The sequence below is a fragment of the Geotrypetes seraphini genome, chromosome 10 (genome assembly GCF_902459505.1).
Source record: "Geotrypetes seraphini chromosome 10, aGeoSer1.1, whole genome shotgun sequence".
In the NCBI taxonomy this organism is placed as follows: domain Eukaryota; kingdom Metazoa; phylum Chordata; class Amphibia; order Gymnophiona; family Dermophiidae; genus Geotrypetes; species Geotrypetes seraphini.
Genome location: NC_047093.1, coordinates 104,898,097 through 104,914,557, shown reverse-complemented (window position 1 = coordinate 104,914,557; position 16,461 = coordinate 104,898,097). Strand labels below are relative to the sequence as shown.

Genomic DNA, 16,461 nt, shown 5'->3' with positions numbered 1-16,461 from the left:
CATCATGAAAAAGGGCAACCAAAGGGCTTCAGAGGGCAAAATAGGAAAAAGGGACAAAAGAATACTCCATATCTTAGACCAAAAGGACCATATTTTAGAGCACTCCTAAAACATATGCACCAAAGTGGTGTGACCCCTCCCACACTTCGGACATTTCTCCTGAATAGAAAAGCCTGCCCTGTAAGCTCTCCAAGGGGATACAAAAGCTCTATGTAAAAATTTATACTCCTGCTCCCTATGGATCATATTGTTTGAGAAAGCAGGTAAAAACTTACAACTATGAGAAAATACCTCAAGAGGAATAGTAATTCCCAAGTTTACACCCCAGGCCCTCACCAAGGATTGGACCTGAGCACCAAGACTTTAAGTCTAGAATGTAATGAGTATAATAAATAAGATGCAGGGAATTATCCTCCATCAATGCCAAACACTGTCCAAGACATTTGGCAATACCAGATAACCAGAAAGATTCATGCAGCAGTAGTGGCTCTTCAGCACCCCAAAAGTGCACTCAGTGGTGTGCCTGGCAGAGATGTGCACCTCATTGTAGTGTTTCTCTGCCTCTGAGCGGGGTGCCAATAGTGGAGTCATCAGCCATGGCTTACACCCATAGCCACCATCCCCTATAAGAAAACCATCCCCTATAAGAAAACATGTCTCGTGAGGTAAAAATAAGTTTTCCCAATTTCCAACCAACCCTCCAAACACCCAGACATAGTATGTCTTCCCCCAGGTACCCGCCCTCCTAGCAGTCATCCCCCTCATGGTCTCCCCATGGCCTCCTCCTCCCACATTCTTTACCCACCCTCCAAACTAACACCACCACACTTACCTAGCAGCCACCCTTGACCAAATTGTCCCTCTGCAAATTTTTGGCCAAAGCCAGAGTTGGCCAGGATAAAGGAATTATGGTAGCTCCCAGGAAACTTGGACACATCTACGATCCTGAGGTTTGCATTGCATTGGACATTCAACCAGTTTCCCATCTTGCGTTTGCGGAACATCATCTCTTCAGATGCCAAGGGGGTAGACAAGACATTTGGCATGCCAGCAATCCAGAAAAAGTCCTGCTTCCTGCTGTTCTTTTTAGCTATCTGGAAACCTGATATACTGATTGACACGTGTTTTTTCAGAGCCCCAGAACCTGGCCCAAATGTTTAGACACAGATGACTGCTCCATGCCACTGCTACAATCGATTGAACGCTGTAAGGTTTCTGTGCCAAGGAACTGCAGCGCAGTCAGTAGCTTCGCAAGCCCAGAGACTGTGTGGGACTGAGCTGTGGATGGATCTATTTCTGCTCTGATATCCTCATAATGCGGTCCACTATTATAGCACAAAACACAAGTGGCTCTCAAACACATAATTCATGGGCTTTTGAATTTTACACCATATGACAAATCCTGGCATGTCTTGCAGGGGTTTCCTGCCATAAAACACAAATATCATATACCTGCACCCATCGATGGCGTGGGTGGATTTGAGGGCCTGGAGACGGTTTAGCGACCCCTGACTGCAAAATCGCTGTTCTAAAAGTAAAACTAAAAACAGCAGGTATGCCCAGAGCAATTATGTAAATAAAGTTCAGAAATTTAAGTTTTGTCCTTCAGACCTGCAGCCTCCTCCCCTTTTGTTTCCACCTTTGCTGTGAGTGTTACTCTTAAGAGTTTTCTTCAGAGGATTTCTTCTTCTTTGGTGTACAACAAGCATGTCAAACTCACGGCCCACGGGCTGCATGCAGCCTACAACAAACAGCTTTGTGGCCCAGCCAATGGTAATCCAATAAGTCATAATTAGAGTTGTGAAATTTCTCCCGCAATCCATCAACGCGGAGCAGTCACCTATCTAAGCCAGTTGAAAACAATGATACAATGTACGAGTATAACCAGTTGCTTATTCTTATTAAGTACTACGATACAGATACCTTTGGTACCCGAGACAAGTTTGCGTCTCTAGTCATAACACACCATTTCCCCCCACTAATACTAGCAGTGAATCAGACAATAATAATACCTACCACACCATTAGTCTTGTATTGACTTGCTTGGTGCACCTAACAGGAAATATTTCACCTTGGAGTATAATAAAAATATGAGTAAAGGTTTATTTACATTACACTTATTTTTTTATTTATTTTACTTATTTATTTTAATTCTATCTTTAAATTTATTTATTCATTACTTGGTGGAATATTCTTTTCTATCTCAATCTCTGTCTTTAAATTTTATCTTTATTTTTCATAAATTGTCTCTTCAGGTACTTTAGTTAGATTTTGAGCCTTTGGGACAGTTAGGGAATTTCCAAGTACCTATCTTATTTATTTTTATTTATTGTATCTTTTAATGCATTTATTTTTGTAAACCGCTTAGAAACCTCATGGTTATTAGCGGTATATAAGAATTAAATTAAATTAAATTATTAATTTGTGCAATTATTCTGTGTCTGGTAAGTTATGGTAATATTTAAGAAAAGATATTGATTTTTATTGAACTGTTTTATTTTTTTGTATGTTAATGATTACTCATTTATTTCAGCTCTTTGTATACAGTATGGGGCTCATAATAATAATTTTTAAAAAAACATCTAAAAAGTGGCCTAAATGGGTACTTGGACGATCAAAAAGCCTGATTGTCCAAGTACCCATAATCAAAGCTGGTTTTAGACATATCTAAAACCAGCTTAGGCCTTTCCCCTGCCTCTAAACGCATAGAGCGAAAAGAGGCGTTTTTAGAGGAGGGGAAAGGGCGGGAGGTGGGCCGACCTAGATATAGGCGTATAGCAGGTATAACCAAAAGTTTAGGCAGGTTGTCTAGTCGGCACTTATATGTTTTGACTTAGACCAAGTCAAAACAGGTATAAATGCTGAAAAAGGGGCTGCTGAGCTGATCGATGCAGCTCAGTGGCCCCAGCAACCTGCCTACCACCTACTGCAACTATCGCTGCAGGAGAGATGATTCATCTCTCCTGCCATGATGGTGATCGCCCACCCCCCTCTGAACCGCGGCACTTCGGGGTAAGCATCACGGCAGGGCATCTCCCCTGCCGACGATCCTCACCCTGAAGTGCCACGGTTCAGAGAGGGGTGGGCGATCACCATTGCGGCATCTCTCCTGCAGTGATCAGCCCTCCCCCCGCGACTCGATCCAGACAGGAGAGAGCCGAAGCCCTCCTGACCCTGCCGATCCGATCAGGCCAGGAGAGAACCCAAGCCCTCCTGACCCCGCCAAACTGATCAGGGCAAAAGGGAGCCCAAGCCCTCTTGCCCCACAAGCCGTGACCCTCCCCAAAGAATATCGAGGAAAGAGGGAACCAAAGCCCTCCTGCCTCGCGAGCCATGACTTTCCCCGACGAAGATCTGGGCAGGAGGGAGCCCAATCCCTCCTGCCCAGGTGAACCCCCTACCCCTCACTTCCACTAAGATATGGGCAGGAGGGATCCCAGGCCCTCCTGCCCTCGACGAATCCTCCTCCCACGATCGCACCCCCCGAACCCCCGTTCGGCCCTCCCCCACCGACCCACGAGACACCCCCCCCCGCCTAAGGCTACTGGGCCAATTCCAGTTGGCTCAGGTGCCTCAGGCCCCACCTGTGGGCGGGGTTTGAGGTGCCTGGGCCAATCAGGCCCTAAGGCCAGCCATTTGTGGGATGGCTGGCCTGCTGGACGGATGGGCTTGAGACCCGTCCATTTGGACATCTTTTACGGGGAGGGGGATTGGGTGGGGGGGTTCGAGGGGTTGGTGGGGGGGTTTGAGGGGTCGGCGGGGGGCTGATCGGAGATTCGGGGGCGATCGTGGGAGGGGGTGGAGGGTTCGCCTGGACAAGGGGGGTTGGGCTCCCTCCTGCCCAGATCCTTGTCAGGGAAGGTTGCGGCTCACGGAGCAAGAGGGATTGGGCTCCCTCTTGCCCCGATCTTTGTCGAGAAGGGTCGCGGCTCGCGGGGCAAGAGGGCTTGGGCTCCCTCTTGCCCCGATCTTCATCAGGGAGGGTCGTGGCTCATGGGGCAAGAGGGCTTGGGCTCCCTCTTGCCCTGATCGGATTGGCGGGGCCAGTAGGGCTTGGGCTCTCTCCTGGCCCGATGTTGTCGGGGGGGGGAAGAGGAGGTGGATTCTGTAACTGGTGTTGCTTTTGACAGACACTGGTTACAGAATCCAGCTTTTAGGTGAAGGACTGGCTCCTCCTTCGCCTAAAAGCTCTTGTGTTAGGTGTTTGGGACTTAGGCTTTTTTTAGGTTGATGATATGTTGTTAGTGTAGACGTAGTGGTGGTCTGGGCGTTTAAACAGCTGAACGTAGAGCCAGGCCATTATAAAAAAAAAACCCTCCTTTTGGACGTTTTTTTTGATAATGGACATTTTCCCTGCTTCTACTTTCAAAGTTTAAGGCCTTAGGCCAAAAGGGGACTTAGATGTTTTTTTTATTATGCCCCTCCACATCTTTATTGAAACCAAATGGTAGTAAAACTAAATGAAAAATTGCTGATGAACATTGAAATTTCCAAGAAAAGTGGGAATTGGAGTACTTTTGCTGTGATGTAAAAGATGAAATCATTTGCTTGATATGTAATAATGCTATTAGTGTGCCAAAGTTATATAACATTAAACGGCACTATGAACATCATAAATCAAAATATGACAATTACAAAAGATTAATGAGACAAGAAAAGTTGAAAGAGCTCAAGTTGGGACTGAAAAAACGACAATTCATGTTTACTAAAGTATCACAAGAAAGTGAAGTGGCAGTGCATACAAGCTACGCCTTGATAGCTAAACACTTGAAATCTTTTGCTGAAGGTGATTTCATCATGGAATACCTAATTAAAGCAAGCAGAAAACAACGAACAGACTGCAGATAATGTACATGTTGCAGGCATTGTTTATTAATAAATGCAGTAACATATACAACCTTATAGCCAACCAAGGGACCCGGCACAGTCTGTGTTTCGGATAACACGCTTTCCTCAGGGGTCCATGGTGGTTAAGGTATAAAGCAAACTGCATAAAAGATAAGAAACACACGCCAATCACGATCAAATGCCATTGTGCAAGACTTGCTTGACCCCATTTTATCGTGATTGGCGTGTGTTTGTTATCTTTTATGCAGTTTGCTTTATACCTTAACCACCATGGACCCCCGAGGAAGGCATGTTATCCGAAACACAGACCGTGTCGGGTCCCTTGGTTGGCTATAAGGTTGTATATGTTACTGCATTTATTAATAAACAACGCCTGCATCTTGTACATTATCTGCAGTCTGTTCGTTGTTTTCTGCTTGCTGTTGTTTACTGCAGTCCACGTTGGATTTTCTTTCTCCTTTTTATGCCTAATTAAAGCTGCAGAAATTGTTTGTCCTAGAAGTGTGAAGGTTTTTCAAACAATCTCTGTCTTGAAATACAGTTGCAGAAAGAACTACTGATTTGGCCAACAATTTAAGTGATCAGATCAAAGCAAAAGTCATCTAGTTTTGAAGCTTATTCTATTGCCTGTGACAAGAGTACGAACATTGGGAGTGTAGCTCAGTTAGCTGTGTTTCTTCGTGCTTGCGACATGAATTTCAACATTTTTGAGCAATTATTGGAACTAAACTAGTACCAATGTGTGGCACTACAACGGGACAAGATATATTTAATTGTGTTTATGAACTTCTGCAAAAATACAATTTACCTCTGTCAAAACTAACTTCTGTAGCTACAAATGGAGCTCCTTCAATGTCAGGAAAAAAACAATGGCTTTGTGGCATTACTGCAAAAAAAAAAAAACCAACCTAAGGGCTCCTTTTACTAAGTTGCGCTAGCAGTTTTAGCGCACGATTAGTACGCGCTGCACTGCTGTGCACGCTAGATGCTAATGCCAGCATTGAGCTGGCATTAGTTCTTGGCTCGTAACGTGGGGTTAGTATGCATGGCAATGCAGCACGCAGTAAAAACACTAGCGCACCTTAGTAAAAGGAGCCCTAAGTGAAACTTATGATGAGCAAAGATTCATCATACGCATTGCATTATACATCAAGAAGTATTATGCATAAAGGTAATAAACATGGAAAATGTGTTGACATTTGTCAAAAAATTATCAATTTCATAAGATCGAGGCTTAAATCAGTGACAATTCTCTACTTTCTTAAGTGAATTAGAAAGCAAATATTCTGGTTTGTCCTACTTTATGTTGGCTATCCTGCTCCAAGGTCCTTAAACAATTCTGGGACTTGAAATAATAAATCAGGTTTTAATAACTAAAAATCGAGACACAAGCTCGTTTTCTGATCCATTATAGTTACAACATCCTTTATCCTTCATGGTTGATATAACAAAACACTTAAATGATTTAAATTAAAAACAGCAAGGAAAAGATCAGATCATTATGAACAAATGTGATCAAGTTAAAGCATTCCAATGTAAACTAGTTCTTTGGGAAAAGCAGTTGAAAAATGAAGATTTAGCACACTTTTCGACATGCAACATAAACAAATCAAGTTTAGGTGAAATTGCATCATATCAAAAATACGCTGAAAAAATTTTAAGCCTTAGAACTGAATTTGAAACAAGATTTGCAGATTTTAAATCTTTGGAAGACAAGTTTTCTATATTTTCTTCGATTTTCTCAATAAATATAGAATCAGTACCTAATCATAGGCAAATAGAAGAAATTGAGATCCAGTGTGATTCAGATTTCAAGACAATTGCAAAAAATAAAAAATAAAAAAATAAGATATTTGATAAGAGGTGATGTGGGTGGGTTTATTTTATTCATCTCATAATATAAATAATTTATCATTATATCTTGTTGTATTGTATGCAATTTTCAAAGGAAGGGGAGGGGGTGGGCTTATAATTTGAGTAATAGTTGGTATTCTTATTAAGTATTATATACTTTTTCAATATTATAGTAAAGGATTATATAATGATACGTTGTATTTACAGTGATGCATGAAGGAATATCAAGTGTGTACTCAATGAAATTGTATAAATTTATGTGATACATTTGTTGTTATATGAAAAATGAATAAAAAAACTTAAAACAGATTTCAAGACAAAATATAATAAAGTTGGCTTGCTTGAATTTTACAAATATTTGCCAACCAGGTTTGAAAATACTCAGAAATTTGCATATGAAATTATTTTCATGTTTGGAAGTACTTATTGGTGAATATCAGATCCAGACTTACCGATATTCACCTTAGGTCAGTTTTAAAAGTAATCACTGCGTACAAGATTTCCACCGAAATAGGAAAAATAGTAGCAGAGAAGAGATGCCAAGTGTCAGGAAGGAAGCATTAATTTTATTGTTGCTCCAATTTCTTTATTTTATACTGTACTTTTCGAAATAAACCTAAGGGGTCCTTTTATCAAGCCGCGCTAGCGGGGTTAGCGCGTTGGACATTTCATCATGCGCTAACCCCTGCGGATGGCTAAAAAACTAACGCCTGCTCAATGCAGGCGTTAGCAGCTAGCGTGGCAGGCAGTTTAACGCGCGGTATTACGCCCGTTAAACCCCTACTGCAGCTTAATAAAAGGACCCCTAAGTTTCTATGAAAAATTACATTTTTGTTTTTTTGCAGCCCACATAAACTTTGTTTATTTGGCCCATGTCAGCCTTTGAGTTTGACATGCTTGGTGTACAAGCCAATGAAAGGCAGCCTTCATAGCCAATGAGAGATATTAGATTCAATTTTAGCCAACTTGCTTTTAGCTACTGGAATACCCAAAGGATTAATTAACTGATTGGTTTAATGCCCAAACAGCACAGTGCAAGATAATTAGACTTCTATTATTTTGAAAAAAGTATAAAAATACATTCCTCTTGTACTCGCTATCTGTCATGAAAATCTTCTCAAATGAATTAAATAAAAGGTACACCTAAGGCAGTTTTACCATGGCCCATTCTCTGGCTTTGATTCTCATATTATTGTAATTTCGCTCTTCAGCATACAGGGCTCCCATGAAGGATCCAATGGAGGTGCCTCCAATCATATCAATGGGTATACCAGATTCTTTCATAGCTTTAATGATTCCCAATTGGGAGCATCCCCTGTGTAAGCAAAGAACATATCAGTTACCCTGCATCCATTCACATAGCATTTAGGAGTTCATCTTAACGTAATATGTAATGCGGAATAAAAAATTCCAGTTTTCTATCATATCAAATATGGTTCCGAGGTTTGAGAAGATTTGTAATGAACAGCAATCTCATCCATCTCACTAGTTCTATCAATATTTTTTGTGATCATTTTTTAAAATTTTCGTTGTTTAATTTAAAAAAAAAAAAAATAATAATAATTCAAGATTATTATGATAACCTTTATGATATGTTGTTTTAATTTTTTTTAAATTAATAATCATCTCAAGCTAACAACTATCAGGTATGTATTAGATTACAGAACTATTGTTTGACTTGGGGAGCTGTGGAAAAATTTTGAAACATTAAGAGGTCCTTTTACTAAGGCGCTAGCCGATTTAGTGAGTGCTAAATATTAGCGCACGCTAAATGCTAATGAGTCCATTATATTCTAGGAATGCATTAGCATTTAGCGTATGCTAAATTGGCTAGTGCACCTTAGTAGATCGGTTTGAGACCCCTTTGCGACCAGATTTCCCTCCTGCACTATTCACTAACCTCTCCTGCGATCCGCTTCGAATCCGTACATGCAAATAAGGAGAAACGCAGGCAAAGTAGACAGGGACGCAATTCACCAACCAAATTTTTAAAACCGACTGGGCTGGCCGATCAACCCAAGAAGTGACTGCTGGGGACCAGTCGAAAACATCTTTCCGACTCTCCAGCTCCATAGAAGCCATGCTCTCTGTATGCCCTACTTTCTGTATGCCCTGCTCTCTGCTGCCCCGATGCTCTTCCCCGGATCTCTCCTGCCTGCTCTACCCCAAATTGCTGTCCTGCTCTGCCCCAATCTCTCCTGCCTGCTCTACCCCAAATCGTCATCCTGCTCTTCCCCGGATCTCTCCTACCTGCTCTACCCCAAATCGCCGTCCTGCTCTGCCCCAATCTCTCCTGCCTGCTTGCCCCGCATTGCCGCCCTGCTCTGCCCTGATCTCTCCTGCCTGCCACCCCGAATCTCTCCTGCCCTTCCCCGCCCTGCAAGCCCATGGTTTTAACCCGCGGGTTTAAAGTGGGTTAAAACCATGGGCTTGCTGGGCTAAAAAGTATTTAAAAAAGTAAAGTTAAAAAAAAGGTTGCGGCTCAGACGGGCATGCGCAGACCATCTACAGATAAGAACATAAGCAGTGCATCTGCTGGGTCAGACCACAGGTCCATCCCGCCCAGCAGTCCGCTCCCGTGGCGGCCCAACAAGTCATGACCTGTCTGAATCACCCCTTGGTTTCTCATCGAAGTCCTATCTTCCCATCAAATTCCTGACCCTTTGTCCCCGCACCCCTTTCAGTACCCTACGATCCCTTTGTCCCTCAGGAATCCGTCCAATCCCTGTTTGAATCCCTGTACTGTATTCTGCCTGAACACTTCCTCCGGGAAGTGATCAGGCTTGCGCATGTGTCGGGATCGCAGACCAGCGATCTGTCCTGGCAGATCGGGGCATTCCTCCGATCGCCCCCATCTGCATATTGCAGTTTGAAGAATTCTTAATTTGTACAAACATTTTTGAACTATGAAACTTATTTGTTGATGACAACTTAATTTGATGGTAGTTTCTATTTGAATTGGTGTTGATCAGATACAGATAAGTGATATTAGGTCTTCTTTATCATTACATTGGAATATAAGTGCTTTAGTTTTGGTAATATTTAGAGAAAACATGTTTTCATGTAACCATTCACTAATTTGTTCTAACATTTGGATAATTTCTTGAATTTCAACAGGGATTTACAAGTCTGATTTATGCAAGAGTTGAATATCATCTGCATAAGCAAAGACAGTGAAATCTATTGATTGTGCTATGGTTAGTAATGGTGCGAGGAAGAGAATGAATAGAATCGGAGATAGAAAAGAACCTTGTGGTACTCCAAAATCTTGGGTATAAGCTTCCGATGTGGATTTATCTAACCACTCTTGTTAAAATCAGTCTGAAAAGTATGAAATAAACCAGTCCAAGACAGTTAAATGAAATAAGTTATTGTAAATGTGTACTATCCATTGATGCCATACTTTGTTTTAAGAAAATACTATTAGATGTTATATATTTTAACTGTAAACTACTTAGAAATTTGTGGGTAAGCAGGCTATAAATGTGGAATTAAATATTAATTTAAGGTGTGTTACATTCAGGTACAGTTGGTATTGTCCTGTTCCTGGAGGGCTTATACTAATAATTTCGTTTGTTACATTGTGTGTTAGAGAAATAAAACACTTTTTAACCATATAACATGTTATATGGCAAAGTTGTACATTATTGGCCCTCTAAGGCATGATTTTTAGTGCAATGTCCATTAAGTAATAATGAGATGCAAAGCATGCAAATCAGTTTATTATTATACAAAATGAATACCCTCATACATTTAACCTCACAAACTGCATTATTCATTGAAAGACTGTAAGGAGGACAGATTGGAAGAAAGGTTCACGTAATCATTCACAGATCTTCCTTTAGTTAAGACATTTTCAGAGTGCTGTGTGATCAGAGTGGTCAAAGTAGAGAGCTGCACGGGAACGGGGATGACGGGAATCCCGCGGGACCCGCGGGGATCCCGCGGGTTCCCTCTTTGGGTCACGGGGATCCCGTGGGGACGCCCCCTAGGGTCGCGGGGATCCCATGGGGACACCCCCTAGGGTCGCGGGGATCCCGTGGGGACGCCTCCGAGGGTCGCGGGGTTCCTGCGGGGTTGGATCGCAGTGCACTGCATTCGAGCCGTGAGAGTAGTCTTCTCCTCCTTACCTGCACTGTCGCAGCACACAGCCGAACGGAAGTCTTCCCGATGTCAGCGCTGACGTCGGAGGGAGGGCTTAAGCAAAGCCCTCCCTTCCTCCGACGTCAGCGCTGACATCAGGAAGACTTCCGGTCGGCTGTGTGCGGCAGGGCAGGTAGGAAGAAGGCAATGGCGAACGAAAGAGGGGGGAGGGGGCGGTCCGCCCCGAAGAATGTGCACAGCTGGTCAGGTCCCCCGATCGACCGACAACAGGCCCGGCCGACAAACCTCCCTGCCCTGTAGCCGCGAATCTAAATTACCTCTTACAGCAGCTTCAATACTCCAGCTGCTGTAAGAAGGTAATTTAGATTCGCGGCTACAGGACAGGGAGATTTGTCCGACCGGGCCTATTCTGTTGTCAGTCGGGTGCAAAAGCGCCACAAAGGTGGAGGCAGGGAGGGAGGAAAGGTGGAATGGAGAAGAAAAGACGCTTAAGGGGGGAGAAGGCCGCTGAAAGCACTGGGGAAGACAAAGGGGTGGAGAATGACGCTGAAAGGACATGGGGTAAACGGGAGGAGGGGGGGAAGGATGCTGAAAGCACATGTGGAAGACAGAGGGGGGTGAAGGACCCTGAAAGCACTGGGGAAGACAAAGGGGTGGAGAATGCCACTGAAAGGACATGGGGAAAACGGGTGGAGAAGGCCACTGAAAGGAAATGGGGAAAACAGGGGGGGAGAAGGCTGCTGAAAGGATATGGGGAAGACAGAGGGGGGAGAAGGCCGCTGAAAGGACATGGGGAAGACAGAGGGGGGAGAAGGCCGCTGAAAGGACATGGGGAAGGCAGAGGGGGGAGAAGGATGCTGCCTGACAGGACATGGGGAAGATGGTGGGGGAGAAGGACACTGGAAGGAAATGGGGAAGAGGGAATGGGGAGAAGACCCTGGCAGGGAAGAAGACAGAGGTGCCAGACTATGGGGGGAGTGGAAGGAAAAAGATGGGTGCCAGACCAATTTGGGATGGGGGAGAAAGGGAGAGGCACAGTAACAGAGCAAATGGAAGACACAGAGAGAAGAGAGGCAGTGGATGGAAGGAATTGAATGAGAATATGAAGAAAGCAGAAACCAGGCAACAAAGGTAGGAAAAAAATTCTTTTTTTTTTTTTTTGCTTAAGGATAAAGTAGTATATTAGTTGTGTTGATAAAAATTTATAAACATTAGAGGCTCTGGTAGAAACCCGTTTACAAAGTATGTATTCTTCCCAATTAATATTTCCAAATTAATAAAGTCTTTTTGCTTATTTTTAAATGGGTTTCTACCAGAGCCTTTAATTCAGTAGCATAATTAAATGAAATAACTATTTCTGTAGTTTATAGGGACGGGCGGGGACGTAGGGGATTCCTCGCGGGGACGTAGGGGATTCCTCGCGGGGACGGGCGGGGATGGAGGGATTCCTCGCGGGGACGGGTGGGGACGGAGGGATTCCTCGCGGGGACGGGTGGGGACGGGTGGGAGTCCTCACGGGGACGGGTGGGGACGGGTGGGACTTTGGCGGGGACGGGTGGGGACGGGTGGGATTTCTGTCCCCGCGCAACTCTCTAGGTCAAAGGGATGAAGCGGGAAACTACAGGCCGGCGAGTCTCACTTCGATTGTTGGAAAATAATGTAATTGTTGCTGAAAGAAAGGATAGTGTACTTGAATCTAATGGGTTACAGGATCCGAGGCAACATGGTTTTACAAAAGGTAAATCGTGCCAAACGAACCTGATTGAATTTTTTGATTCGGTGACCAGAGAGCTGGATTGAGGACATATGCTAGATGTAATTTACTTAGATTTCAGTAAAGCCCACAGTTCCTCATAGGAGGCTGTTGAACAAACTTGAAGGGCTGAAGTTAGGACCCAAAGTGGTGAACTGGATTAGAAACTGGCTGTCGGACAGACGCCAGAGGGTGGTGGTTAATGGAAGTCACTCGGAGGAAGGGAAGGTGAGTAGTGGAGTCCCTCAGGGTTCGGTGCTGGGGCCGATCCTGTTCAATATGTTTGTGAGTGACATTCCTGAAGGGTTAGAAGGAAAAGCGTGCCTTTTTGCGGATGATACAAAGATTTGTAACAGAGTAGACACCGAAGAGGGAGTGGAAAATATGAAAAAGGATCTGCAAAAGTTAGAGGAATGGTCTAATGTCTGGCAACTAAAATTCAATGCAAAGAAATACAGAGTAATGCATTTGGGGATTATTAATTGGAAGGAACCCGTATATGCTGGGATCTGAGAAGCTGATATGCACGGACAGGGAGAAGGACTTGGAGTGATAGTGTCTGAAGATCTAAAGGTGAAAATACAGTGTGACAAGGCAGTGGCTGCTGCCAGAAGGATGCTGGGCTGTATAAAGAAAGTTGTAGCCAGTAGAAGGAAGAAGGTGTTGATGCCCCTGTACAGGTCGTTGGTGAGGCCCCACTTAGAGTATTGTGTTCAGTTTTGGAGACCGTATCTGGCGAAGGAGGGCGACGAAAATGATAGGAGGCTTGCGCCAGAAGATGTATGAGGAGAGACTGGAAGCCCTGAATATGTATACCCTAGAGGAAAGGAGGGACAGGGGAGATATGATTCAGATGTTCAAATACTTGAAGGGTATTAACATAGAACAAAATATATTCCAGAGAAAGGAAAATGGTAAAACCAGAGGACATAATTTGAGGTTGAGGGGTGGTACATTCAAGAGCAATGTTAGGAAAGTCTACTTTACGGAGAGGGTGGTAGATGCCTGGAATGCGCTCCCAACAGAGGTGGTGGACAGGAAAACGGTGAAGCAGTTCAAAGAAGCGTGGGATGAACACAGAGGATCTAGAATCAGAAAATAATATTAAATATTGAACTAAGGCCAGTACTGGGCAGACTTACGGTCTATGTCTGTCTGTATATGGCCATTTGAGAAAGGATGGGCTGGGGAGGGCTTCAATGGCAGGCTGAAGTCGGTTTTGATGGATATTTTGGCAGTTGGAACCCAAGCACAGTACTGGGTAGAGCTTTGGATTCTTGCCCAGAAATAGCTAAGAAGGAAAAATTTTAAAAATTTAAATTAAATTAAGATGGCAGGCTGGATGGACCATTCGGGTCTTTATCTGCTGTCATCTACTCTGTTACTATGATAACTGCAAATCTAGCAAAGTGATATATATAATAACATGTCCTTGTGATCTAGTCTATGTGGGACGGACTAAAAGGCCATTCCAAATCCGTCTAAATGAACATAAGTCCCGAATAACTACAGGCACTCCCCAAGCTCCAATTATGCAACATTGGACCCAGAACCATCATACTATTGAGCAGATCAGGTGGAGGGTGATTGAAACTTTAGAGGGAGGGAGGCAACTGGGAGGAGAGACTGAATTTTCTGGAGCAGAGATGGATATATTGTCTTAATATAGTTATCCCTAAAGAGTTAAACCTTGAACTGGAATGGGCTTCATTAATTTAAAAGATTTGTGGCTGGGGCACCTCCTAAGGTTAGATATCAACCTTTAGTGCAAATTATGGTTTAAAATCAAAATCAAAATAAATGAATAAAGTTTCCCCTGCAGTGCAACTCGCCGTTGATGTGATGACATCATCAACAGTGTACGCCCTGCCAAAGGTTTTTTTAAAGGCATTGCAAAAACACGGCGGCCATGTTAACACATGCTGTGGTCGATTGGAGTAGTGAAGAGCTTTCTTAAGGTAAAGCACAGTTACTTACCATAACAGGTGTTATCCAGGGTCAGCAGGCAGATATTCTCACTGATGGGTGATGTTCAACGGAGCCCCGGTAAGGACATTTTAGAGTGAATTGCACTCTAAGAACTTAGAAAGTTCTGGCTAGCCCACACCACACACCTTCCCGCCCAACGTAGGCGTGCAATCCCTCAGTTAAGATAAGCCAGCTAAGAAGCCAACCCAGGGAGGAGGGTGGGTTGTGAGAATATCTACCTGCTGTCCCTGGATAACACCTGTTACGGTAACTGTGCTTTATTCCAGGACATGCAGGCAGCATATTCTCACTGATGGGTGACCTCCAAGCTAACAGAATGGGATGGTGGGAAAGTTGGCCATTAGGAAAATAAATTTGTAATACAGATTGGCCGAAGTGCCCATCCCGCCTGGAGAAAGACTCCAGACAGTAGTGAGAAGTGAATGTATGAACTGAGGACCAGGTGGCAGCTTTACAGATTTCCTCAATAGGAGTAGATCTAAGGAAAGCCACAGAAACTGCCATAGTTCTAACTTTATGGGCTGTGACACGGCTCTCCAGTGCCAGTCCGGACTGAGCATAGCAGAACAAGATGGAGGCGGCAAGCCAGTTGGAAATCGTTCTCTTGGAAACAGGATGCCCCAACTTGTTCGGATCAAATGAGATGAAGAGTTGGGGAGAAGTTCTGTGAGGATTAGTGCAATCAAGATAGTAAGCCAAGGCTCATTTATAATCCAAAGTATGCAAGGCCACTTCTCCAGGATGAGAATGAGGCTTAGGGAAAAAAACTGGTAAGACAATCGACTGATTGAGATGAAAGTCAGAGACAACTTTTGTTAGAAACTTTGGATGTGTGCGCAGAACCACCTTATCATGATGGAAAACTGTGAAAGGTGGATCTGCTGCCCAAAAAGAGTTAAATCTCAAAATCCAAACCAGCAGAATTTATCTGCTGATAGTTTGGATCTAACTAATTTCCTTGAGAAGTCGGAAACTGAGGTTCAGGTTGCCGCTAATTTGATGGTACAATTTGCTATTGACTCTGATACAGAATGGATGTTGAAGTTGTTTTTTACTTCTCTCTAAATCACTAACTATTCTCTGTACTCTTTTTAAATCTCTAATATTGTAAAGCTATATGGTGCCTGTTTATATATTGCGGCCCCATATACACTGTAAAGAGATTATTGGTCTAGTACTAACATATACTTCATAATATATGTATATGTATATATATATTAATTCTTTATCTTTTTATTTGTATGGACCTTCGGATATCAACTGGACCATGAATAATACCCAGCAATCTCTTGTCTTCATCAGTCCACTTTATTGTTTATTTACTCATAACTCTAAAATTCATTTAGTTTCATACTTATTCTTAATTTCATAATTCCATAACTATTTCTTCATTGTATTTCATTTTAGTTTCCTTCATTTCCTTACTTAATGTCTTTTTCTTCTAATTTAATCTTATTACTTAGCTACTTAGCTTCGAGGTTAGCTCTCAAATGTTCATCAATGCCACCTCTCCCGACATGCATGTTTTTCTTCCGGGTCGAGGGGAACTGCAAAACATACAAAACTGCAAAACATACAAATCCAACTCTCTTCTCAGTTTTTGCTTTTTTTTTTTTTTTTAAATTCCTTCAAACCTTGCAAACACTGGTGACCTCTCAAATGTAAACACATAATAATAATAATAATTTTATTCTTGTATACCGCCATACCCAAAGAAGTTCTAGGCGGTTCACAATCCATTAATTAAGATCCACGGTGACACATGGATTTACAAAATTTTAACAAAATTACAGGCAATGAAGAGAGGGGCCGTGGGGAACACTTTAACTGAGAATTAGCAGAAGTAACGGTAAGACAGAAGGTAGGGTTGGAAGGTAAGCGATAACGTGAGAGAGATCTAGTGGGGAGAAGGG

At 43.1% G+C, this 16,461-nt stretch overlaps 1 protein-coding gene across 1 annotated transcript in view; it reads right to left on the bottom strand.

The window, feature by feature from the left end:
- PNPLA7 (patatin like phospholipase domain containing 7) overlaps positions 1–16,461 on the bottom strand; it is an 864,087-nt gene that overhangs the window by 132,788 nt on the left and 714,838 nt on the right. The window contains exon 27 of the mRNA XM_033959965.1: positions 7,861–8,017. Coding sequence (XP_033815856.1) covers positions 7,861–8,017 — 157 coding nt within the window. The remainder of the gene's footprint in view (positions 1–7,860; positions 8,018–16,461) is intronic.